Genomic DNA, 25,193 nt, shown 5'->3' on the forward strand with positions numbered 1-25,193 from the left:
AAGTAAAAGAATTTCACTAGACCCGTATTTTATTATCTTTCAACAAGAAAAAGGTAATAGAAGCTATGTTTAAACAAGCTTCGAGCTTTACATTACAAAGGTTTAAGTTTACACACATACATAAAAGAATAATTTTATAGATCGTTGGTTGGAAGTGAACCCATTAGAATAGTGGTCTCTTTGTCTTGTTTTGTCTTACCAAATAAACTTGAGAGAAATCGTAGAGGCAAGACAGACGTAGAATCTGATTTCTTCTCTGATACTTGCAGCTCTCCAGGGCTCTTTTTCGGCTTTAGTTGCGCTCCGCAATGGCAGCTTGAGAGTCTTGCTAAGCATCTCTTGTGGAAAACCGAACCGCACGACCGGCATTTGTTAACCTCATCTTTCTCCTAATCATTGCAAACAATATATGTTGGATTAAGCAACATCTGAGTGATAGCGCAATTTGAACATGAAAAGAACAGAAAATCCAATTCCATCAAGGCTATGAATCGGTGATCAAACACCCAGTACTCAGAACAGGGGATGTGTTTTATATTCATTGCAAGTATAAAGTAAATGCTCACCTGGAATGGAAATATTAAAGAGGATGTGTCGTCACAAGCTTGTCGAGCATTACAGGGAACCCCCACATCACAACAAACAAGGCACTGTTCCGTAATATGCTCCAGGATTTTCCTCCTAACGGTCTCCACGATTGCAGGAAGTGCTGCCATTCAAGGGTAATGTCTTTAAATCTCTTGAATAAAGGTTGAAAATGCAAGGAAATAGATCATTGTAAACATAAACTAGCAGCAGAGTGGAATTGACATGTAAATCAATTGCTAAAGATATATGGAATCTATATCTAACTTCTTTATCTTTGAAGAAAATTCCGTCACCAGTAAAGAAGATTTGTCAGCATGTGCAAGTATGAGGAAAAGTATGTATGTGTCAGCCTGAGCGCAGACATGCATGAACTTTAAACCTTGGTTTAAGAAAATAAATTCACCTGCAAATGGCCCTTTAGAAAGATCAATTAGATCTCTCAAAGCAAAAAAATCAGTGCTCTCAAGAAGGTATCTCCGAGAACTGAGTCCTTTGTTGAGTGTCTTGCGGAATGGGCAGCGTACATATGGAAGCATAATGGTTATTCTTTTCCGGATGCTCATAATACGGTTGAGTGCAGGGACTTTCGAGGACAGAAAAGGGTTGACCGCACTGACACAAAGCATAGGCTGCAAAACAAGATTTGTCAGACATCAACTATGTCGCACTGATAAGTAAATGTAGAATGCAAACACTGGTGGTCAAAAGAAGCTAAAAAGGGGACAAAGGCAGTTAAAATTGGTTGCACGCTATAAAATGAAAGAACTGGAGCTTCTTGCTATAGGATCATATACATATCTATATTTGTTGTTAACTTTCAAGCTGTTCAGTGAAATTTAAATAAAACAAAAAAACAGAATCATATTCAACAATTTAAACTATATCATGGCTCCAGCTCTGACTTTTTACAGAATGTGGAAATATGGCAGGATAAATGAATATGCTTAAGCAGATAATGTAAGCATATACATGTATCAACTATCAGCTCTATGTGTGTAATAGATGCTTATATCAAGTCGAAGGAAAGGTACTACAAAGTCAAGTGTTCTACCTCTGCACACAGTACCCAGAAAATGACAATAAGTTACACCAAATATAGCTAGACCTAAATTTACCTGCTCGTGTATGGAGTCCAGATATGATTTTGCCAATTGAGAAACTGGATAACGATTAAAATCCCAATGATGTAACACTCTCGCTGGCAGAACTGCCATGTCATTTGCATGGCAGGAAGAACAAAACAATTGACCAGTATATTCGCAAAGCCGAGGCTTACCCCATCCAAGAGCTTTCACAAAGTCCCGCACAAGAGTGGCTCCATCATCAAAGTATCTATGACATCCAGCGCAAATGTAATGCTGAGCTTCTAGCAACTGCTTTACTGATTTTTGAGGTCGAATATCAACAATGAACGAGATGGTATTTCCATACGAAGAACTGCTTGCAGCAGCAGTGATGCCAGCAGAGTCTGTTGGAGATGCTATAGAAAACCCAGAAGCATTAGCATATGCATCTTGAGGAGATAAAAACCGAAGTAACGCATTTGGAAGTGTGGGAAAAAACCGGGATTGGAGAACTGAATTTAAACAATCTTGAATGAGGACAGTCCTTTCAGCGACAGCATTGGGCGATGTTCCAAATATTTTCCTGGATTCTCTCTCTACAGAGGCCCAAGGTGTAGGAAGTGTCCAGCCTTGATCAGCAAATAAAGATGTCAAACGACGGTAGAGACTATAAAAATCTCGATATCTTCTTTCAATTTCCCACTTGTCTTTCCCACTCCAAACCCTTATGATATACACTGTGTATTCCTTCACCCCAACCAATCTTTCACTCAGCGAGACATCACCTTTCTTTTGCTTTACCCCGACAACTTCAACCCTATCAATCCTAAATCGCTGGGAAACTGTTGGAGATGAATCATCTAGACCAGACGTTGTAGCAGTTTGCCCCCCATCCCTGTTAGGCAGAGAGAGCTGTAGTTGGAACATCTTGGCATTCTTAGAAAATCTTACCCCAGATGATTCACCAGAGTCGAGCAGTATTTCTTCCATATCATGAACAAAATCATCATAGAAGTTGTTTAGCTCTGTGTTCTCCTTCTGCAAGATGAGTAATCCAAAACCATAAAACTTCATTCAAGAATCAAAAGGAGACAAAGTAGAATCCATTAAGTTTACAGATTGCAGGAACCCTTCCTTCTTAATGAACAATTGACTTGTAATGGTGATAGTAACAAAACAGTAGTAGAACGACATCCTGTTAAACCCTCAGATTTGCACTGTTTAAATGTCAGAGGAGCATCATAAATTGAAATGCACTGTTCCCAGAGACAGAGCATGGAAATCTAACAGACTCACTTGGACATAACCTATGATGCACGGGGACGTTAATTTTCAGCCGTCTCACGTCCCAGTTTCGTTTCGGGGACGGGTACTTGATGGGGACAGCCTAAAAACGTTTCCCCCACGTTTCAGAGTAGTTAGGGACGTCAAGCAAAAAATGGAAACGTGAGGGAACATATACGGGGACGTTTCCAATGAGTTTTTGGAAATAAATTAAGTGTCCTCCTTTTAGAATAGGCAACTTAACTATTTTTCCTACAAAAAACTCAAACGTAAAAGGAATTAAAAGGCATGTTCTAGGGGTTTAACATAAGATTCCATGGAAGATATGAGGTTCTTTGAGTTTTCCAACCTTTAGATGATCCAGATCTTTGAAAATCAATTCCTCGATATTAAGCTTTTTTATGTTATTTAGAATATTAAATCAAAAAAAAAATTATGTTGAGACTTATATTTATATTTAAGGGTATTATATATATATATATATATATATATATATATATATGTATATGTTTTATTGAAGTACCCATGCCGTACCCGTATCTATGAATTTTTATTTTGCCGTTTTCTGTCCCCGTTTCTAGTTCCCGTACCCGTTTCGATGCTACTTAGGACATAACCCAAGGACAATACAAGCGGAGTTGATAGGCAGAGATAAAATTAACGTTAATAATGTTTCATATATTACGCAGCTGACCTTAGGTTGTGTGCAAGTGACTTGTAAGGCATTTGTTACAGGATGAGAATCTCTAGATGATGGCATATCAGAGTTCTGAGATGCCAACAACGGTTCTGAGGTGCACTCTCCAAATGGTTTTGACTGTTTTCCATTCTCAGATGATTCATGAAGTAGTCCAGAAGAAACATCGCCATCTAGGTCGCAAAACCCACCTGAAGGATCTTCAATACCTAACTCAGTTGGTGTAATATCTAGGACGTCGTCAGTGCTACAATATTGAAGGTAATTCATGACTACAGGTCTATCTTCATTTTGACTGTTGCTAAGACAACTGTCACGGAGAGACTCATCTGTTACCAGTGATTGGCGAACCACCAAGGTTTTAACTCCAGCGCTCAGGTCTCCAAAATCTTTGGCAGTTATGCTGTCTCTTGCTATGTCACCTTGCTCCCTTTGAGTCAAGACAGTTAAATCTCTAGATCTAATATCTTCAATATTTGCACGGCAGTCACCTACATCTGGAGCAAGTCTAGTGCTCATAGTTACGTTTGTATGCTCTCCCCGATTTCCTGCTTGAGCTATATCTGGAAGCTTTTGTAACGATACAGAAAATGCTTTTGTGGATGTTCCTTCACTTTCAGTACACCCTTTATCACGCTTCTCAAACCCACTGAAGTCAAATTGAGTGTCAACAAGTTCTGTGGCTTCAAGCTCAAACTCATCCCAATCATTTGTACCAAAGGCAGTGGAAGAATTGATGAGAAATGGATTATCATTCTCATCTTTAGGCTCCTTTTGAAACTGTAAATTCCGTGGAACATATTTACGAGAATGATCACCTGAATCACTAAGTGAGTCATCATCACCATCAGAATGTTCATCATCTATCGAACTTCCACCTTCTCTATCTATACCACTCGTATGGTACTGTGAATCTGATCTACACAAAATATCCTCATCTTCCATTTCATCCAACAGATTCACGGAATCTTTTTCAATCGTAGCTTCACCACTCACCAAATCACCACACAAACCTTCACCATAACCAGTATCTTGGATCATATCAGTGTTACCATTCCCGGTGTTTAACCCAGGTGCACTGCTACTTGTACCATTACAAGACCCACCCCCATCAGAAAATCTGATTCCTCGATTACCTAATCGTGTATTATCCAAAGAAGAGAGCTTTATAGGACTTGGTCCCAAGCTAAAATTCTCTAATTCAGATTCCAACGAATCCTGAAACGGTCCAGTAGAGCTACACATACTCGGCGTTCCCAAAGCTGAATTCGCACTACAATACCGCTCAAACTCTGATTCACCACATGACGAGTAATGTAACGATGAACCTGGTGAACCATCCTGACCACTTCCCTTGTGCAGTAATTGATCAGAACAATCTAGAGAATCAACTCTCGATGATTCCTCCTCTCCATTGATCATTTGAAACCAAAATCAAATCCAAATCAAAATCGATCGATGGATAACGAACGAAGACGGATTCTCACACCAATTGGTGCAGATCTAAGCACGCCAAAATCCCCAATCGTTGAAATTGAAAACTAAAATCGATCGACCCAAGTACTTGAAAAGAAGAAGCAACTTCGGGAACTGAGAATTAGGTGCACGATAAAATCTGGACGATGCGTAGATTAGCTTCGTCTCTATGCTTGGAGCTTCTTCGTCTCCTTCGAATTGAATTTTCACGGAACCAAACAAGACAAGGCATAGGAATCATGTAAGCAGGATTGACACAAGACAGTTTCTGAATTCTTCAACTATATTTCTTTAATTAATTTTAGAGGGAAATATGTAAATATATTACTTTTCTGGAAGATAATGTAAATTACAATTTAATTAATGAGCCCAAAATGTATTCTATTTAATTACGAATTCAGTCCTCATATTTCGTAATAATACCTACTAAACTCCACTAATTATTGAATATTACAAAGTAGTCCTTACGATTGAATACAGAGGAAACAGAGAGAAAGATGACTTTATTCTGTTTTCTTACTTTGAAGCAAAAATGGCTTCTAAATCTTTGTAAAGTCCTTTAGGTCTGGATTTGTAATCCGAAGATGATTCCTTAGAAGAGCTTCCACTTGTCTTTGTTCCCCAAATACTACTGCTCCAACCGCTTTTGCTACACGAAGGATCACTAGGAACCTTACTATTGCTCCTGTCTCTTGTGAAGCTAGACTTTGCCATTTCCCTAATCTGTTTCAACCATGGCTTGTCCAAGCTACCTGAGCTTCGGCTTCCGGATGAATTTCTATACCTGAATTCTGGAGTTGTGCCTCCATTGCTGCTGCTTCTTCCTTCTAGTTGAGCCGCGGGGATCTTGTTCTTGATCATTTTCTGAGGAAGTATTACCGCGGCAAGTCCAATGATAAAAATCTTGAGACCACTCAAGAATGATCTGTTGATTTGGTCTAACCGCTTTGTCTGTTTGTACAATGAGTACCATTCGTTGCACATTTGTGTAATGAACCCAATCAAGAACAATGTCACCATGAATATCCCGAGTTTCTTTCCGCTTGCATCGGGAAAGTCTTTCACCAAGAGCATTAGACATGAGGCGAATACACCGACTTGACATGCTATAGAGATGATCTCTACAAGCTGTACCTTTTTCTTGATGAATGGCTTCTTCAGAAGAAGGAAAAACAGCTGAAAAGAAGTGATGCTCAACAAGACCACTATCGGTGTTTTCGCAGTCTGATTTTCTAAGTAAGCACCAGCAATAATCCCCAAACACACCCTCTTCACAGTTTCGAGAAATGTGTAGTATATTCTGAGGATTCCAAACAGTTTCTGAATGCAAGGAGCTTCAGCATCTTCGTTTTCATCATCTGATGCGATGATTCGATCATCTCGTTGCTTGAGTGGATTGCTTCCTGAAATCTGTGTGAGCATGTACTTTGGTGGACCCCTTAAATCTTCCAAAACTGGACCTAACCTAGTTAGATAAACAGAGTTCTCTGTTTTCCATGTCCATTGGCCTCTTTTACCAGGACCAAGGGTCACTCGGATGAGTTCTTGGTACCAGTGGAAAGTTTGGCCTTCTTGATGAATTTCTTTATACTGTAATAACTTCCCAAACGTTATCCCGACCGATAGGAAGAGAAACAATGCCAGAAGAAGAATAGCTACCATGCAAAGCACAAGGATGCCAACAATGACACTGGCTTCTGCAGCTCCTTGATGTTTAAAATAGCCTGAAAAAGAGAGAATTTAGTGTATGTGTTAACAAAGATTTTCTGAAGTTAACGATATTTTCAAGGCTAATACCTTGTATAAGGCTCCTTGCAGCTTTGCAGATTGAGGGTAAGGCGAGAATGAGAAGAAACAGCTCGAATCTTGGAAAGACAAAGGCACCAAAACTCCTCTTCTTCTCAGTTTGTGATTTCTTGAACTTCAGTATCAGAGAGAGGACTATATGCAGTAGTACCAAACTTCCTCCAATTATTGCTATCCAAAACATTATCCTATTGAAATCTCTCCACCTACAAGAAAGCGAAATTCGAATATTTATGCTTCTTCTCAATGAGATTAAATGTAAGCAACAAATGTTGAAATGAAATCTTCACAAACTTCTAGTGACTTACACTGTTGAATGTGGTAGGCCAAGAACATGTTCTGCTTCTGGCTTAAGATTTGGGGTCTGTAAACACTCATACAGTATTAAAACATGACCAAAAGAATAAAAAAGACAGTGAAGAAAAAAAGTTTCTTTTTGACCTCAAAGAATAATCTGTACTCCATTGCGGTAAGTGGCAATCCGAATACTGACTCGGCGTTGGTTGATGTCTGAAGATTAATCATGTTGTTGTGAGTTTTAGAAATGAAGGAGTGTGGACCAATGTAAGGACTTGTGGCCACCATGATCTGTTCCTTGTTCTTAGTTTCCCATGGGAGAGGAAAATAAGGGATTATCCACTGAATCCCTCTCCCAAGTTCGTAGTAATCAACAGGCAATGTCACCGGTAACCATCTCGTGAGTGCAAAAAACTGAATGTGACAGGCAGTTCTCTGCATTAGACCCACAAACCACACAATACCATTGATTAATTATGTCACTTGCAGAAAAAACAAAGGCAATATATATGTAGCTTTTGTACAAGAGAAAAAACTCATACAAAGAGGTTCCTCGTAGGGTCTGATATCAGATAAGGAGATGGTCTTGGAAATGCACCAAGAGAATAAAGGCTTGTGGTTGAAAGAGTGAGGAGTCCCGCAACGAAAGATGTCACCAAGAAAATGTAAGTTGTTACCCAAGAAATCACAGAAGATAACATAGGCACAGAATCTGCAATTAAGTACAACATCTGAAACACATTAGCAGAAGCAGAAAAACAGAATTACACTTGATAACACATATGCTGTGGTTGATAAACTTACAATGTTTCACTTTTAGGATATTGGATGCAACATTTTTGTTTCCCGCGACATCCTGGGTAACATTTTCAGGAATATTAACAGAAATTGTACTTGTGTTGGCTTTTACATATACAATGTATATGCTTCCACTCAGTTCCTCAAAGCTGGCAATTTGTGGAAAACAAAAGAAGTCAAAAGTCTTATGTAAAGCACTTAGCATCAAAAGCAAGAAGTTAGAAGATACACAAGACCACTAACCTATCAAGATATCCCCCTGAGATTGATACAAATGAGGAGTTAAAACCAAACACTGGCTTCATGAATTTGATCCAGACAGGGATGGTGTGTTTTCTTGTCCTCATACCAGATGTTGTGTTCAATACAACATGAGGTCTCTCGGTATCTAAGATCACGCAGATACATGATTCGTTCAAGGAGAGAAGCAAAACAAGAGTCTAGAAATACAAATGTGTAACTTATTAATCACCATAAAGAAAAGTCAGTGGTGCAGTTGGAGATGCAGGAGTCCCATGTCTGCTTCTTATTGAATTCGAGTCAAGGGTCACCGTGACTATAGCCCGCCGCGATGTATTTGTGACCTGAGAACAAAAGATTTGAATATTACAAAGGATTAACATGAAACGAAATAGAACGATATCATCAAATAACCTTGAGAGAAAGCAGCAGAAGCACAAACCATAAACGCGAAACGGCGATTCCCGTTGGTATTTCCATCAATAGGAAGCAAATCACCTTGGTTTGTGTTTAGTCGTCTAAGAATTTCAGCTGAAGAATTCAGTACTGGTTCAGAGAAATACAAGTAAACATTCAGCTTGTCATTATCATTGGTTGCCTGCACCGTCCTAGTTTGGTTGTTTAGCTTAAGTAACTTCTCTGGTACATGAGTTCGTAGGTTGACAAAAACGTTTCTTCTATCTAGATGCCAAGAAAGTTCAAAATCAGTATCCCATCAAGCTCTTGGACTTAAACAAAACCAGGGTAAAGACACTCACCAAAGTGGACAAAGAAACGCGAACCCAAAGCTCTTTTGAAATTGTTACCAGCTCTATCAGAACAAACATTCTTATTCATCACCAACACAATCCTTCCATATTGAGCATCGGGAGATAATCCCACAAGCAGAGAATATCTGAGATATTGGTCAAGAACGGTGAATGAAGACGGTATAACTTGGCCAGCACCGTAGACAAGAAGCTGTTACATCATTTGAAACCGTCTCAAGGCTATAAAACCAGAAGATGAGAGCTCAAAAGATTGTGATGGATGTAAATAAAGGTTACGTACTCACGTCACAGGAATTCACAGATGAACATCCAAATCCTCCTCCAACACATGCCTCAGTAAAAGTAATGTTAACAGACACATTTTGTGCACTTGTAAATGGCATTGATGCAGTCACAAAGGCTGTAGGAGAAACTGTATCTGCAGACACAATTTTACACGAAAGACAACTTAATCTATGCTAGACAAGAAAATCGAGGAAGAGACTCAAAGAGGTCTAAGAATAGTTTCTTTACCAACAGTCCAATTATAGTGATTGCAGCCAAATCCATGCATCCTATTTGCGCAGACCTCAAGTGTATGATCTCCATCTAGCAACTTCGAGTAGGAAACTTTTCTTTCATGGCAATCCAAACTAATACGGTCATCTAGCTGCACACAACACAATCTTTTTTCATCAACATGTGTGACTTATTCATCAATAAGTACAACTCCATGAACTTTCTTCAAATAATCCAAAGCTCAACAATAAACTAAAAACAACCTTGCAACGGAATTTGCAGCTTGAACAAGTTCTGTTTCCATCCTCAAAAGCTTGAAAGGAAAATTTGGCTGAGGTAAATCTAGAAGTAGCAGGAGGTGCTTTCACGAACTTCACAGAGAGCTCTGAACCATAACAGTAATGAAACCTGAAACACAAAGAGGAAGAGACTACCCAGAAAAGCAAAAGAAGCAGACCCATTTGCTCCAACAAAATGCAGCTGAAATCTTTGAAACTCCTTATTATGATACAATCATTAATACAAAGAATAAATTTATAAGCAAATCACAGCGATGGGATACACTGGGATTATTCTGAACAAGTAGAAGAAGACAGTGTAGAGATAATGTGTTGGTGAAGAGGAAAAAGAGAGAGGCAGAGGATTAAAACAAGATGGGTAGTAGCTTCTGTGGTCTATGATGGCTGTGGAAGAGAGATAACGGATAGTATATGCATGAGAGCGATGGGGAGATACAGTCATTGAAAGATAAAAAGACAGAGACTGATCCCAGAACCAGACAAACTCTGCAAGAATTTATTATTATTCCAGGACTGTCTATTATATATTACCAAAACTTCAAAAACTACATTGAGAGAAGGAACATATAATCTAATCTTCTCCGTAATATTTTTGCCATGTACATAGAAAAAAAGTTTCTTCAGCTAAGCTAAAAGTGCAACAACAAACAAGTCAACACAACACACATGACTAACAAAAGAGACAAATCTTTAGATGATTTAGAGGTTATTTAGGGACATCAATGCCAGAATTTTTGTTTTGTGCTCTGCTAATTAAATGGTACTAAAAGAAACCAACAAGAAGCATTAAAGTTTCTTCCTTTTACTTAACATTCAATACACATAGGACCATTGTTTTCAGATCAATGATGAGAAAGCAATGAAAGATGGAGAAATCCTGGGATCTTAAAGTTACTACAAAACATAGAGACCCATCTGTTCTCACATCTCCGAGTTTAAGAATAATGGTAGACATAGAATTCTCATTCTGACTTTTTTTCCTCCATGCCAATCTTCTCCACAACCAATCTCTGTATATATCTTCGAACGAAGTTCTTGAAGATATATCCATCATTATTTATGAGAATTATTCTCACTCAAAAATGCTTCTCAAGAAGACAGACTCCATGATGCATATTTCTCCAAACACATCATTAGTGGCGGAGGTAATGGAGAAAATAAGAGTGTCATATGACATGAATATGTAATAACTAATAAGAGTGTCTGTTACTTGAGAGGATAGAAACATGGGATTGCATATTGTTATTAGGACTTGAACTCCTTTCCATTGCAATATTGATGTTCCGTAGCCTTTATTGCGTATTCTCTTAACTTATTGTTATAATACCCATTTTTCTTCACATGTTTAACTTCTACATCTATTTTGGATTTTGGAATCTGTAGCGTGTGAAAGATATCAACATGCGTGTGAGAAGAAAAACACCATAACTTTTGATAACGGAATAACGGAATCGTTAACGAGAGTTAAACGGCTGTTATCGGATCTGTTAACGACAGATAACGGAGTGTGGTTTTTGGCCTGGTCAACGAATACTTCATGTTTAAATTGGCCGGTCAACGTTTACTTCATGTTTAAATTGGCCATATAAGAAGTTCACGTATTAAACGGCCATTTTTTAAAATTCGGCTATTAAACGACATTTTTCCCATATTGCATATGGTTTCTTTCTCTTTTAAGAAGATCAACTTTATTTTTAAGAAAAAATATTAAACACTAAGTACGTTACGACTATGAAAAATGTATTTTCTCTTATTTATTTTTTAATTTAAGAAATATTTCGAAATAAATATCATATACAGACAGAATTTTCAGAAAAATTAGAATTTTAAAACAGCACAAGAATATAACCGTAAAATTCTGTCTTTTTAAAAATATAATTTTGGTAAATTATTAATCCTAAAATATAAAAATTTAAGTTTATATTTTTCTGTGTCAGTTAAATGATACTCTTTTTAGTTTCGATTTTATGCTTTTTATGTGAAAAGAGTATTTATCTAAAACTTTTAATGATACAAAAAAAACTAATAGATACATAAATATTTGTTAAGCTTCAAATGAATAAAAGCTTATCTAAAAGTAGTTAATATTTATATAAAAAGATATGATTAATTTGGTATTTATGGTCTAGAGTGTTTCTAAAAGTTTAAGTAGTTTATCTTTTTTTTAAAGTACAATAAGTTTGGTGTTTTTTTAATAGTTTCATCAATATATAAATTATGTATATTAATTATAGAATCAAAATATAATCAAAGTAAATCTTAATTCAGAGAAAGTCAAAGAACAGTGCACAAGTGGTCTACTTTGACCAACAAATAGAGTTTCTGAATTGAACATATATACCAAATCAAGATTTGGACATAAGTTTCATATGTGTGTATATATACATACAAATGTTTTGTAGAAGATATCCATAATCTTTTATATATATAACAAAAAGACTTTTTTTTTTTTTTGTTAAAATAACAAAAAGACTTGAGAAAAATGAATATGAAAAAAATGCATAGTATTGATGTTGTTGATGGCGGTAGTAATAGCGACCATGGGAGGAGAAGTAGAAGGAGTTTCATGCGAGATCAAGTGCATGCTTAAGTGTGGTGGTCTCTTGGCATTGTGCGCGCATACATGGCATGCATCGAGCCATGTATGCACGCACAATGCCACAAACCACCTAGTCCTCCATCTCAATCATCGTAATACTCCCTCTGTTTTTGAAAAATTGTCGTTTTAACTGTATTTAGACAAGTTAAGAAAATGTATACAATGACTATATTAACCTTATAAAAATGACAAATAATTATTTACAAATAATTTGTGTTTAATTAAATGAGGGTAATTTGGGTAGTTATTGGCATTAGTTACATTATTACCTTAAAACGACAACTAATTTAAAACAAAAAAATGCTCTAAAACGACAACTATTCGAAAACGGAGGGAGTAATAATCTCTTCACTTATTACATTGAATTTGATTGTTCTCTTTTTTATTTTGTACATGTGTTTCTGTTTAAATATTAAATTATTATGTTTTTCTGTAAAAGATGTTTCTATAAAAAAAATTGAAATTTTTGTAACATAAGTGCAAAATGTTAGTTTCTGTTTAAATGTTAAATTATAATGTTTTTCTGTAAAAGATGTTTTTATATATAAAAAATTTAAAAACTCAACATAAGTGCAAAATGTTAGTTTGTGTTTTGCGTGTATGCAAAAACATTATGATAAGTAAAAATTTTGTTTGAACAAAGAAAAATAATATTTCAATTAGTAAGTACAAATACAAACTTAATTGCTTGTGTTTGAAACAACTATCCACATGAATGTGTTTTTTTTTTTGTTATGCGTATAGAAAAGTGACAGTTTAATTATTGCAGGATGGATGCTATAGGAAGGAGAAACATCAAAGAAGTTGAAGGACTTTCATGTATGGACAAATGCATGTTCTTGTGCGGGCTCACCCTGACCCCTCAAAAAACTTGCACCGATCGATGTCTAAAGAAATGCCATAAATCATATGTTTTCCCATCTCAATTATCCTAAGTATAATTTATGTACTTTTTATTGTTGAAATATAAAATTTATTGATCGACAAAGAAAAATATAATTACATGGTTAAAAGTGGAATATTAAAAAACTACAATAAAACTAAAAATACAAATCGAAAATGAGATTAAAAATTGTATTAAAATAAATATTTACCTTTTACATTGAGTTTGATTGTTTTTCCATTTGTCTTTGGCATTTTTGATAATGTTTAAATATTAAACTAATACAGTATGTTTGTCTATAGAAAATGTTTCTATCAAACATTTTTGACAACTAATCATAAACGCACAACGTTCGGTTTTGTTTTGTGTTTAAGCCAAAATCAATGATAAATAAAAACTTTATAACTTAAACAAAAACCTAAATTGAGTCTATCGTCTTTTCCAACTAAATCATTGCACCCAACGACCGGTAAGAAACCTTCAACTATGGCCGTGGAAGTCACAAACTGAATCCTTATATTAATATTTACAAGAAAAGAAAGGAATTTGAACTACTTGATTATCTTGTCTTGATTATCTACTCGATTCAGATCAACTCCATTTCATTCGAGTATATCACTGCGAGGGTTTAGTCTTATGCACGGCAACAGACTACACTAGGCTTGTCGTTTGGAACCCGTATTCGGGGCAAACTCGGTGGATCAGCGTCGAAAGCAGATCTGTTCACCACTTGTTGAGCTGGTACGCTCATGCTCTCGGATACGACCAGAGCAAATCCTACAAAATCTTGAGATTTGCTCATCCTCCAGAAGATAGCTCTGTGCACGAAATCTTCAAGTTAAACTCCAATTCATGGACGGTTCTTGATGTTACTCCAGACTGGCGTGTATGGCAGTCTCACCACGGCTTGTCTTTGAAGGGAAATACTTACTGGTTTGCTACAGATAAAGAATCACGAGGACACGTCCCTGATTTCTTACTCTGTTTTGATTTTACAAAAGAGAGATTTGGACCGCGTCTGCCTCTTCCTTTTGTCTCTTTTCCCGAAGATGCATGCTGTGACTCTATCTTCTCTTAGAGAGGAGCAGCTTGCTGTGTTGTTTCAGAGAAATGATACATTTGAGATGGAGATTTGGGTTACGTCAATGATCGAGCCCAATGCGGTGTCGTGGAGCAAGTTCTTTGCTATCGATATGGAACCACTCACTTGTTTTCGTTTTTATGATTGTGGGACTTTTCTCATTGACGAGGAGAAGAGAGCCGTGGTCGTTTTTGATGAAGATAACGATGCATTACCCCCCACCCGCGACATAGCTTACGTCATTGGAGAAAATGGTTACTTCAGACAAGTGGATCTCGGAGAAATTACAACAAACATAGATGGTCACCCGCTTGCTTGCTCTTATGTCCCAAGTTCAGTTCGAATCGACTAACCTGCATGAGAGAACCAGATTGTTTTCCGATTCCTTTAAAAACATGATTTGTCGATTATACTAATATCTTTTCTCGTCTCTTTTTTTAATCTTCTTCTATGTACTATGGAAAGTAATTAACTATTTGTCTTTTTTAAATCAAGCAACTCCTCTGTTTTCTTTACTTTTTGTACAACATGCAAAGAAAACTCTGATTATACCAAGCACCTCTTGGCTATATATTTAGTGGCTCGGTAACATAAATTTTGACTCAATCCCAATGGTTTTTGAGGCAGGACTTTGTTTCTCTTCTATGCATCTTCAGTTTTTGCAGGTGTTTTCACACTTACTTCATCAAGGAACGAAGATCACATCGGTAAAAAATTTGTGTTCTGATTTCTATTTCCCTTATTCCTGCTGGCTTTTCAACTGATTTAAGATTCAACAAAACTTATTTTGATAGATGGAGATTATGATCCAGTCGCTTTAGCCTCTTCTCTGTCAACTTGTTCTGATTCTTCGTGGATTCTTCAAGATTTTCTCTAAGAAGCTTGAAAAGTGATTGTTTAGAAAAAAAAAATAGTGTTACGCTACAATGGTTCTGGTCACAAAAGGAGAGATTATATTGTGTGCATGCATAATAAACTCGTTCATAGTCGTTCATAAGTCGACAATTATGGAACACTGAGAAAAGGGATTAGAGTAATGAGGAATCATAATTGTTAGATAGCAAATCAGTTCAACTGGAATCCAAGAATTAAAAGTGTCACACACACACACGGATGTAACATAGCTACCTAACATTTAGCAGTGTCGTCACAGACTCTTCACAAAAACATTTGTATTCTCTATTTCATTAAGCACGTCACTTTGGTGAGGGAAGAGTTGTGTTAAAAAGTGTGATTGTGAAACCGAGTCAGTACTTTTATAAGGTTTTAATCAAAATAGTAAACGAACCATAGTAAGGTTAGAGATATATTGTAAAACCAAAAAAACCCACTTTCCATCTTTCATAAAATTTAAATTTCATAAAATTTAAATTCATTAACAAAAAAAAATCGTATTTTAAAACAAAACACGAGTTTTAGATAACTCCTCTTTCGATTTATGGTTAATGTTAAAAGAAGAGTTATCTAAATGAGACAATGAAATTTAATAGAACAAAACTCATAAAGAAGTTATAGAAAATGTTTGGACTCATAAATATTAATAATTCAAAAATAGGATTAATTTGGTGTTTTATAGACTAGAGTTTATCTAAATTAAGTATTTTATATCTTTTAAAAAAACTAGAATAAGTTTGGTATTTTTTAAACAGTCTCTTTTATCAATAGAAAAAAAAACTAATAGTATATTAATGTATAGAATAAAAATAAATTCAAAGTAAATATTGATTTAAAGAAAGTCAAAGTTAGAACAATGCACAAGTGGTCTAAATTGACCAACAAATAGTCTTTTGAATTGAACATATACCAAATCAAGATTTGGACATTTAATATATATATATAAACGTTTTGTAGAGAATATACATTATCTTTTATATCTAATAAAAAAACTTGAGAAAATGACTATGAAAAAATACATTGTATTGATGTTATCGGTGGTGCTAGTAATAGCGACCATGGGAGGAAAAGTAGAAGGAGTTTCATGCGAGGTGAAGTGCATGCTTAAGTGTGGTGGTCTCTTGGTGCCTGAAAACACTTGCATCGAGCCATGTATGCACGCGCAATGCCACAAACCACCTAGTTTACCATCTCCGTTATCGCAGTAATAATCTCTTCACTTATTACATTGACTTTGCCACAAACTAACATTTTTATTTTGTATTTGTGTTTCTATTTTAATTGCCAAATTATTATGCTTTTATGTAAAAAAAGATGTTTCTATCAAAAAAAAAATTGAAAACTCAACATAAATGCAAAATATTAGTTTGTGTTTTGCACGTATGCAAATATTCATGATAAATACAAATTATGTTTGAACAAATAAAAATATATTTCAATTAGTCAGTACAAATACAAAACCTAATTGCTACAACTATCCACATATTTTGTTGTGTGTTATATGTATAGAAAAGTGACGTAGTTTAATTATTGCAGGATGAATGCTATTGGAAGGAGAAACGTTAGAGAAGTCGAAGGAATTGCATGTTGGAACAAATGCACGTTCTTGTGCGACCGCACCATGACCCCTATAAGAACTTGCAGCAAACGATGTCTAAAAAAATGTCATATATCATATGTTTTTCCAGCTCAATTATCGTAGTAATAATTTATGTATTTTTTTGTTGTTGAAATATAAAATTATTGATCAACAAAGAGAAATATAATTGCATAGTTAAAAGTGGAATATTAAAAATTGAAAGAAAAAATCAAAATCAAAATAAAAAACAAATGAGCTTAAAAATTGTATTAAAATAATTTGATGGTTCTTGTGTGAGGGCACCATGACCTCTATAAGAACTTGCAGCAAACGATGGCTAAAGAAATGTCATATATCTCATATCTGCATATGTTTTCCATCTAAATTATCGTAGTAATAATTTATGTATTTTTGTTGTTATTGAAATGTAAAATTTTATTGATCAAGAAAGAGTAATATAATTACATGGTTAAAAGTGGAATATTAAAAATTGAAATAAAAATAAAAATCAAAAACAAATGAGCTTAAAATATTGTATTAAATCAAAAACAAATGAAATAAGTTTGATTGTTTTTTTCATTTGTCTTTGCGCTTGTGATAATGTTTATATATAAAACTAATATGTTTGTCTATAGAAGATGTTTTTATCTAACATTTTTGACAACTCATCATAAACGCACAACTTTCGGTTTTGTTTTGTGTTTATGCAACAAAAAGGATAAATCTTTAACAAATAAATACATATTTATAAATCCATTATATCGTATTATATTTATTTTTCTACACATGTTTAATTTCTATAACTAATTTGGATTTTAGATTTTATAGTTTGTGAAAATAGCATGCATGTAAGGGAAAGAACACCATAGTGTTTGCTAAAGTAATATGAAAAATACAGGGAATAAGTATCGTGTTATCTTTGTTATGAGCAGTCAAAACCATTAAAAGAAAAATTATCAAAGAAACAAACAAAATTGAAAATCTAATTCATTACTATATATTGCATATGATTTCATTCCTTTTCTTTAAGAAGGTCAACTTTTTTACAAGATTAAGTATCAAGCATTGGGTAAGTTAGGACTATGAAAAATTCATAAAAAGTATTTTCTCTAATTTATTTTATATATAGTTGAATAAATCTTTTCTTGAAATTCCATATTTAGACATTTCAAAAATGTAAGAGGTTTTTTGGAGTTTTAAAACAACACACGAATTTAACCTCTTAATTTTGGCATTAAGAGATTTTTCAAAAGATTTAAAAAAGGAAAAAAAATATATTTGTTTGGTCAACTTTCTAGGTACGATATTTTTGACTGAGAGTACTCAACAACTGTTATATATAGGTTTTACGACTAGAAAACAAAATGTCATTCACTCTATTTTCTAATAAATTCATCACATAAAAACAAAGTTGAAAGAAGAAGAAGAGATGGCGATGATGAAGGTAATGTTGATGGTGGTGATGATGATGGTGTTGGTTGGTACCATAATAGGTGAAGAGTCACATGCAGATTGTTTGGAACGGTGTCAGCATTTGTGCGCTGATAAGCCTCTGGATAAGAATTGTGTCCGCCAATGCGTCTTTTTTAATTGCGGTCCTCCTTCTCTTCCTACCAATGTTCATCATTCTAAGTACAAATACTCTTACTATACTTTTTTTTCCTATACATTTGGTTATCGATGTATTTTTAATCGTATGTAAAGTTAATTATGTATGATAAAACTGACATGGGTTTTCATTTTTTGTGTGGCTTCTAGCAGGATGAAGGCTCCACAGAATCATGGAATTAGAGGATAGGTTATTATTGATTTTTAGACCAAACACATAGCATTTAATGATTAAAATATAGCATTGTTGTTCGTAATTCATAAACCACTTTGATGTTTAGATGTGTTCTTGGCTTGTTTGTTGCTACAGAGTTTTTTATATACAAGAATTCAGTTCAGTAGATTTTCAGGTTGAGTTATATAGAAGAAAAAAAAAAAACTATATTGATTTGATCAGATGAAAATATACCACATCAAATGTCAAATTACTTAATGATGCAAAATCTAAAGACATATTACTTAATGGTGGATCTATTTGTGATCTCTTAAAAAACACTTCATTAATCCATTTAATTACACTAACTCAGACGTCATACGTGCAAAAAGTAACCACCATCTCTTAAATAAGTCATATTTATATGATCCATCTTATTTGCAGAATTTCAAAAAATATCTTAATCACAAAAAAAAACTACACAATTAGTGTAATCACACAATCATTTCACATATATATACACTAAATAATAGCATGCATTCTTCAATCATTCAAGCATTTGACCAATACTTGAATGGTTAATTTGCCTTTTTTTTTATATTATTTAACAGTAACCCAAATACAGATTTAGATCGGTTTGTCTGTTAAGTAGGTTAGAACTTATTGTCCCAAATCTTGAATTGTCGAGGCGGCCCATAAAAAACTAGTGCACTCGGATCTTCTTCTCGTCTCTCACCTTGGATGCACACGCTCACACACTTTACGTCACCACAGCAGCATGTAATCATTTATCATTATCCACCAAATCATCCAACATTACTTTCAATTTTCTAAAGTAAACTTCAACTGTTTCTCCATTTTGTTTGTAGCCAGGCTTTACACTATTAAACTTCACTTGTCCAGCTAGATTTGTTTCTCTTCTAGCATGATCTCATGCATGTACATTTCACATTTGTATATATATATATATGTGTAATCTGGACACTAACGTAACCTTCAATCTATATACATTAAATAAAATTTTAAAGTAATTATTTATATAAAAAGAAATCTAATTAAAATCATTATAAGTAATAAAGAAAATTTATTGTTTTTATAGTCTAGTCAAACTTTAAATTTATGATTTTAACTTTTCTGGCCATTAATTTCAATATATATATATATATATATATATATATATATATATATATATATAAACACACACACATCTATGACTAACAAAAAGACATACATACATAAACATATATTTATAGGAAAAAAAGGAAATTAAGAAACTAAAGAAGATGGAGATGAAGAAATGTAGTATGATGATGATGATGATGATATTGATGATGCTGGTGATGGCATCCATAAGAGGAGGAGATGCAGTTATAATAAGAACAACATGCAAGCAAATGTGCATCGACCAATGTGGTGGCCGCATCACTATCCCTGAAACCCCTTGTCTCCGTAAATGTCTCCACGAGAAATGTGGCTTTCCAGCTCCTCCGTAATAATTCCTAACCTCGTATAGATAACGTATCTGGATCATGTATATCTTTTAATTTGTGTTGACTAATGATTTATATTCATTGCGATATTGCAGGATGGAGGCTGTAAGAATGAGAAACATCAGAGGGTAGATATAGTCTGTGGCTTAGTGTCTCTGACTCTCTGCTATTGTTGTGTAAGGAAAAATAAATCCACCAATAATTAAGATTACTGAAATAATAAAACTACTAGTAATTTCCAAATCATAGTATCGTAAAAATAATATTATTTGTAACTATATTGTAAATGTTTTTATCAAAAAAAAAAAAAAAACTATATATTGTAGTGATGTTTTTGTTTTGTTTTGTTAAAGTATTGTAGTGATGTTGCGCGAGAGATTAATAACATAATGATTTTTTTTTTTTTGGTGAATACATAATGATTTGTATTTAATAAGAAATATACTTCTCCTTTTTTTTTTTTACTTTTGTAAATATTTAAGATAAATTTATAAAACAAAATGCAGCCATATATCACTGATTTTTTCCACGAATCCTCGAAATGAAAAGTTTTTGATTTAGAGTGATTTAAAATGTTAGAAATCAAATATTAAAAATTATAGTGATTGATGTCAAATGCGTATTAAATCAACGTTTGCCGATTATTGAACTTTGTTCTACTTCGGTAAACGACAAATCAAACAGCTAGGCCTGTCTCAGAATAGCCTTTTAAAGATATATATATAATTATGAGCCCAATTTTTATTGGGCTTAACACAACTAGAAAACGGTATCGTTTTGAAGTTCTTATCACGATGGTTCGCGTTTTGAAGCATTTCGAAACTCAAATCAAAATTCAAATGGCGGGCTAAACTTCGATTGAGTCTCTCTCCCTCTCTTTGGTGATGGAACAAATTAGCAACAACGCTGGTGGAGATACTACGAAGAAGACTATGGCGTCTCTGGGTCTCATATGTGAGAAAGATATAGATAAACAGCGTCACAAAATCGATTCCTTCATCGCTTCTCCTTTCCGGAGATCGAAGAACTCTTTAGTGGAGCGAGCTCAAGCCACTGCCCAAAACCAAGGTAAAATTCAAAATTCGCATAGTACCACTCAATTTCGTATGACCCAGATCGTAAATTTCACACCTTTTTGGGTTTAGGTTCTGTCTCTCTGAAATTAGGGTTTCTTAAAATTTCGAATCAAACTGGTGAAATTGAGCGTTTCTGTGAAATTGTTCTTTGATTTGTACAGTGGAACTAGTGAATTTGAAAGCGAATCTGAGAGAAGCAGAGGATGAGCTCGTTAAAGTGTTGGCAGGTATTATCACTTTCACATCCCATTACCTCAAAAGCTTTAAACTTTGAACTTGTTGCAGTTTCTAAAATCATAAGATTCTCCTTGGTGTTATTTTCATGCTTATATACAATGTTTTGCTGAGTTTGGATATCTTACTGTTTTGGGATGCTATATGTTTGATGTTTAGTGAAAACCCGTAAAGAGGCACGGCAAATGGGGATAAGGGATTCCATTTCTGCAACACAATCTAGGATTGAAGTGCTTAGAAGAACTTTGCAGTTACAGAAGTCAAAGAAGGAAGATTCTGTGAGAATTATCTCCCAACAGTTGCAAGGTATTGTTAAATTCTCAAGTTCATTATACATAGAAGTTTCATGAGTCAGCTACATGCTTTTGGGGTTTTGTAAAGTGAAGATCTATAAATAGTACTCTGCTTGTTTCAATAAGAGATCACATGATTCACTGAAGACCAAGCTAACATATTTCTTCCAATAAAGCTTTGTCAACATCTAAGGATAATGCTGATAAAGTCACTGAAGACAAAACAGACATCCATGAAGCCATTTCTTGGTATAATCAGGCTCTCGGTTTTCACGTTGAAGCTGGACATGGTAATAAGAGACAGTTTGAGCTTGTAACAATCATGGTTCTTTGATTATTAAAGTTTAACTATAGAAGATCTTGTTTGTTTTGACTTCTCTTACAGGAGTCAAATTCACATTCACCAACATTGATGCAAAAAGGCCGACCCGTGAATTTTCGTTAACAGTTCACTATGGAAATGACATCTACACACGTGAGTATATATTGTCTTCTTGGAACAAGCATCAACTACATTATAATGTTTACAAAAGACCTAGTTACATGAACTGTTTACAATCGTTTTCTTATATGATCATCAGTATTGGATTGCGACCTGCAATTGGAAGACATCAACGATATGGTTCAAGAATTGAATAAGACCAATGACCTTTTCAGATTTGTTCGTCTGATGAGGGTTAAGTTTCTGAAATCCACTTTATCTGGTAAATAGTCTCACACCTGTCCTATATAACCCCTCTCTCCTAGAGTGAGACATCTAGTTTCCGATGTATTTTAAGCTGAATTTGACCTAGATTTGTGTTTTTGTTTGATTTGTCAGAGTTGCCAACACATTCAGAACATCTGCAACAGGAAACTTCTGTCATATCTGCTTCAGCTCCAGCTATATCATTTTCCACTGATACAAACATGTCAACTCCAGAAAACAAGAGATCTAAGGTTCAAGTGAATCGGCGACAAAAAAGAGCTAGCGAATCACCACTCCTATCTCCTGTATCCGCATCTGCCACTCGCCGGTCTTCTCGCCTTAAGGTACGGGATACTCATTGTGTTCTTAATGTTACAACACCAAACCAAATTCAAAATATTTGTTAGATACTATAGTTTCCAAAAGTAGGATACCAGAACCTATCTTCATACCAACTGGACAAAATCGTTTTCTATCTGATTAATAATACTTAATTGATCACATGGAGCCTGTAGTATTTAACATACAACTTATATAGTGATTCTAACTTGTTACAGGGTAAGAAATGAAGGTGCAGCTCTGTTTTCCTTTACACAAGCATCAAGGAATATACTAAAGCGTAGATGATGCTGCAGAACTATTGACAACAACAATCTGTTGTTTGTAATCACGCTTATTTACAATGTTGATTTCTCTACTAGTGTGGGTGTTATGCTTATACACCAATCAATGATGGAGCTCGCGGGACTAGATTTTTATTGATGTAATCTCGCGCTTCTCTGTTTCTAGATTTGGTACACTAATGGATGTTTGACTAGCTTAATTAAGATTGCGCATTAGAGATAATGATGGATACTTGAGCCATAGAATGATCCCTGGAATGTTCACTACGGATGAGTTTGGCTATGTCAAAACTACCAATATAGCCACAACAATATTTTCTATCTTAAATTAGAACAAATACTCAAAAAGATAAATCAAACACCACTCTCCAACTCGTTCCTCTTGAAACTACTCTTCACCTTGCTCATGAAGGCGAAGAAGGGATCTGGTGCAGCCAACGCGGGAAAAGGAAAACAAACATGGGAAAGTAATGATGAACAAAAGCCTTGAATATTTGTTTGTTTTGAAAATAATTAAATTTTACTTAGATTGTGATCTGGGATTTTAATTCAAGAAAGTGTATGCGTCTCTCTGCTGACTATTAGACTCCGATTTTAAGAGTGCAAGTCATGATGTTCTAACGTGTGGCTGAGCTTAAATTTTTGAACGTACGAGACAAGTTAAAATCAGAATTTTTAGGCATTAAGAAGCTCATTTTTTCTGTATTAGCATACATTATGTGATGAGTTTAGTCAGTGCATGATTCTTGGTCTTGGGATATGCAATATCAGGACTCTTGTTGTTGAGTCATATACTCTGTTGATTCATGATTATTTTATTGACCAAGGGACTAAAGAATCTGATTTCTTATCACAATGAAAAATACCATGTGTGTAATTGTTTCTTTTTTCCTAGCTAGTTGAACAGGCTGCATATACATAGATATCATTAATTTCTTTCAGCTAATCTGTTTTACAAACATTCTGATTCTTAGTGTGTAACTTACCATGCATTTGTTCTCTCTCTTTTTTCACTTTGAATTGTTGCAGAATGTGCCGTATGTGTAATTTCTGGAGACTTTTGTCAACAACAATCTGTTGCTTGAATTTCCTATTATATTTGAATGTTATTGTAATATCTACAACGTTGATTTTATACACCAATCGTTCTTTATGTACATGCTCTAAGAACAAACTCAGAAAAAGGTGAAATTTGAATATGAAGAATCCTTCTCCTATGACACTTTACCATTGGCCTTATCAAAGAAAATGCTGCTAATCCTTGTTAGAGTCTGATTCACAACTTGGATTGCCACTCAAATGCATGGATCTTGTCTCTTCTCCATGTCCACTTCCGCCTACAGATATGACATGTGACTCTTAATAACCTCATAGGACAAAACACACCCGGAAATGAGAAAGATATAAGCAGCAATGAATGAATGATAGTAAATTTTACCGCTTCAGTGGCTTGACTGCTTGATGGAGTGTCTTGAAACTGTACACTAGGTGTGTGCATTAATTGTGAAAGTTGCGTTACTAATTTTTCCCTATAAATTGAAGGCACAAATAGTTTCAAGTCTAAGAGCTCCATAATTAGATAACAAAATGTTTAGAAAGCAAAACTTGTGAACATCTGATGAGTGTTGTCTTTGCATTTTTGCAACGGAGTCTCGGGATCACCTCCTGCTCCTCTGTAAGCTCTTTCCAGGTGTGGAAGTTAGCTTTCTCTAGGCTTTGTCCTCGATAAAGGTTGTTTTTCTCTTGGGTTGAGCTACTTTCTTAGACCTGACGTTCTTCCTCTCTAGAGTAACTTAAATAATTGCACACTCGTCAAAGACTGACTTCTCGGGGGTTTGCACTTTTGCAACAGAGTCTCTGGATTACGTTCTGCTCCTCTGTGAGCTCTTCCCATGTGTGGAATTTGGTTTTATCTATGCTTTATATATCTATGAAAAATATTAGTTTAAAGAATATAAACTGTCTCGTATAAAGTTCTCCTAAATGGTTCACCGAGGGGCTTTATTAGACCGTCCAGAGGAATCTGCTAAGGTGATCCTATTTCCCCATTCATGTTTATTCTATGTACGGAAGCCCTGGTTGTAAAACTTAAAGATGTAGAATGGAATGGCCGCATTCAAGGTTTGCAAATTTCCCGAGCAAGTCCTTCCACCTCCCACCTGTTGTTCGCAGAC

General features: G+C 34.9%; 6 protein-coding genes across 7 annotated transcripts; 4 read left to right on the plus strand and 2 right to left on the minus strand.

Annotated features, from left to right (window-relative positions):
* Positions 1-3: 3 nt before the first annotated feature.
* LOC110228172 lies at positions 4-5,376 on the minus strand. The gene is made up of 5 exons (XM_021024697.1): positions 3,631-5,376; positions 1,704-2,690; positions 992-1,217; positions 567-709; positions 4-389 (listed from the first exon to the last, which is right to left on the minus strand). Exons 1-5 carry the CDS (start codon positions 5,053-5,055, stop codon positions 135-137), a joined length of 3,036 nt encoding a protein of 1,011 aa, XP_020880356.1. The 5' UTR covers positions 5,056-5,376; the 3' UTR covers positions 4-134.
* A 142-nt stretch (positions 5,377-5,518) lies between these two features.
* On the minus strand, positions 5,519-10,231 carry LOC9311951. Of its 2 annotated transcripts, XM_021024692.1 has the most exons (13): positions 9,782-10,231; positions 9,534-9,669; positions 9,305-9,438; positions 9,009-9,210; positions 8,693-8,931; positions 8,483-8,594; positions 8,254-8,398; positions 8,017-8,159; positions 7,755-7,924; positions 7,357-7,647; positions 7,224-7,279; positions 6,907-7,121; positions 5,519-6,833 (listed from the first exon to the last, which is right to left on the minus strand). In XM_021024692.1, the coding sequence occupies exons 1-13, from the start codon at positions 9,977-9,979 to the stop codon at positions 5,626-5,628; spliced, it is 3,249 nt and encodes a 1,082-aa protein (XP_020880351.1). In that variant the 5' UTR covers positions 9,980-10,231; the 3' UTR covers positions 5,519-5,625. The 2 variants fall into 2 exon arrangements, with proteins under 2 accessions (XP_020880351.1, XP_020880352.1); XM_021024693.1 differs by lacking the exons at positions 9,534-9,669; positions 9,782-10,231 and having other exon boundaries at positions 9,301-9,392.
* Positions 10,232-12,309: 2,078 nt separating this feature from the next.
* On the plus strand, positions 12,310-13,435 carry LOC9313671 (the record flags this gene model as incomplete). Its single annotated transcript, XM_021024724.1, is given in 3 exon segments — positions 12,310-12,426; positions 12,429-12,508; positions 13,186-13,435. Coding segments are annotated over 3 exon segments (363 nt in total), but the record flags the coding sequence as incomplete, so codon positions are not given.
* A 4,182-nt stretch (positions 13,436-17,617) lies between these two features.
* LOC9311953 lies at positions 17,618-19,592 on the plus strand. Its single transcript, XM_021024721.1, has one exon. It carries the CDS (start codon positions 18,283-18,285, stop codon positions 18,553-18,555), a length of 273 nt encoding a protein of 90 aa, XP_020880380.1. The 5' UTR covers positions 17,618-18,282; the 3' UTR covers positions 18,556-19,592.
* Positions 19,593-19,876: 284 nt separating this feature from the next.
* On the plus strand, positions 19,877-20,108 carry LOC9311954. The gene has a single exon (XM_002875840.2). It carries the CDS (start codon positions 19,899-19,901, stop codon positions 20,106-20,108), a length of 210 nt encoding a protein of 69 aa, XP_002875886.1. The 5' UTR covers positions 19,877-19,898.
* Positions 20,109-20,908: 800 nt separating this feature from the next.
* On the plus strand, positions 20,909-23,260 carry LOC9311955 (probable kinetochore protein SPC25). The gene is made up of 8 exons (XM_002875841.2): positions 20,909-21,173; positions 21,343-21,408; positions 21,575-21,721; positions 21,885-21,998; positions 22,094-22,183; positions 22,290-22,412; positions 22,529-22,740; positions 22,954-23,260. Exons 1-8 carry the CDS (start codon positions 20,990-20,992, stop codon positions 22,963-22,965), a joined length of 948 nt encoding a protein of 315 aa, XP_002875887.1. The 5' UTR covers positions 20,909-20,989; the 3' UTR covers positions 22,966-23,260.
* Positions 23,261-25,193: the final 1,933 nt, after the last annotated feature.

The sequence above is a fragment of the Arabidopsis lyrata genome (genome assembly GCF_000004255.2).
Source record: "Arabidopsis lyrata subsp. lyrata unplaced genomic scaffold ARALYscaffold_5, whole genome shotgun sequence".
NCBI classification, from domain to species: Eukaryota; Viridiplantae; Streptophyta; class Magnoliopsida; order Brassicales; family Brassicaceae; genus Arabidopsis; species Arabidopsis lyrata.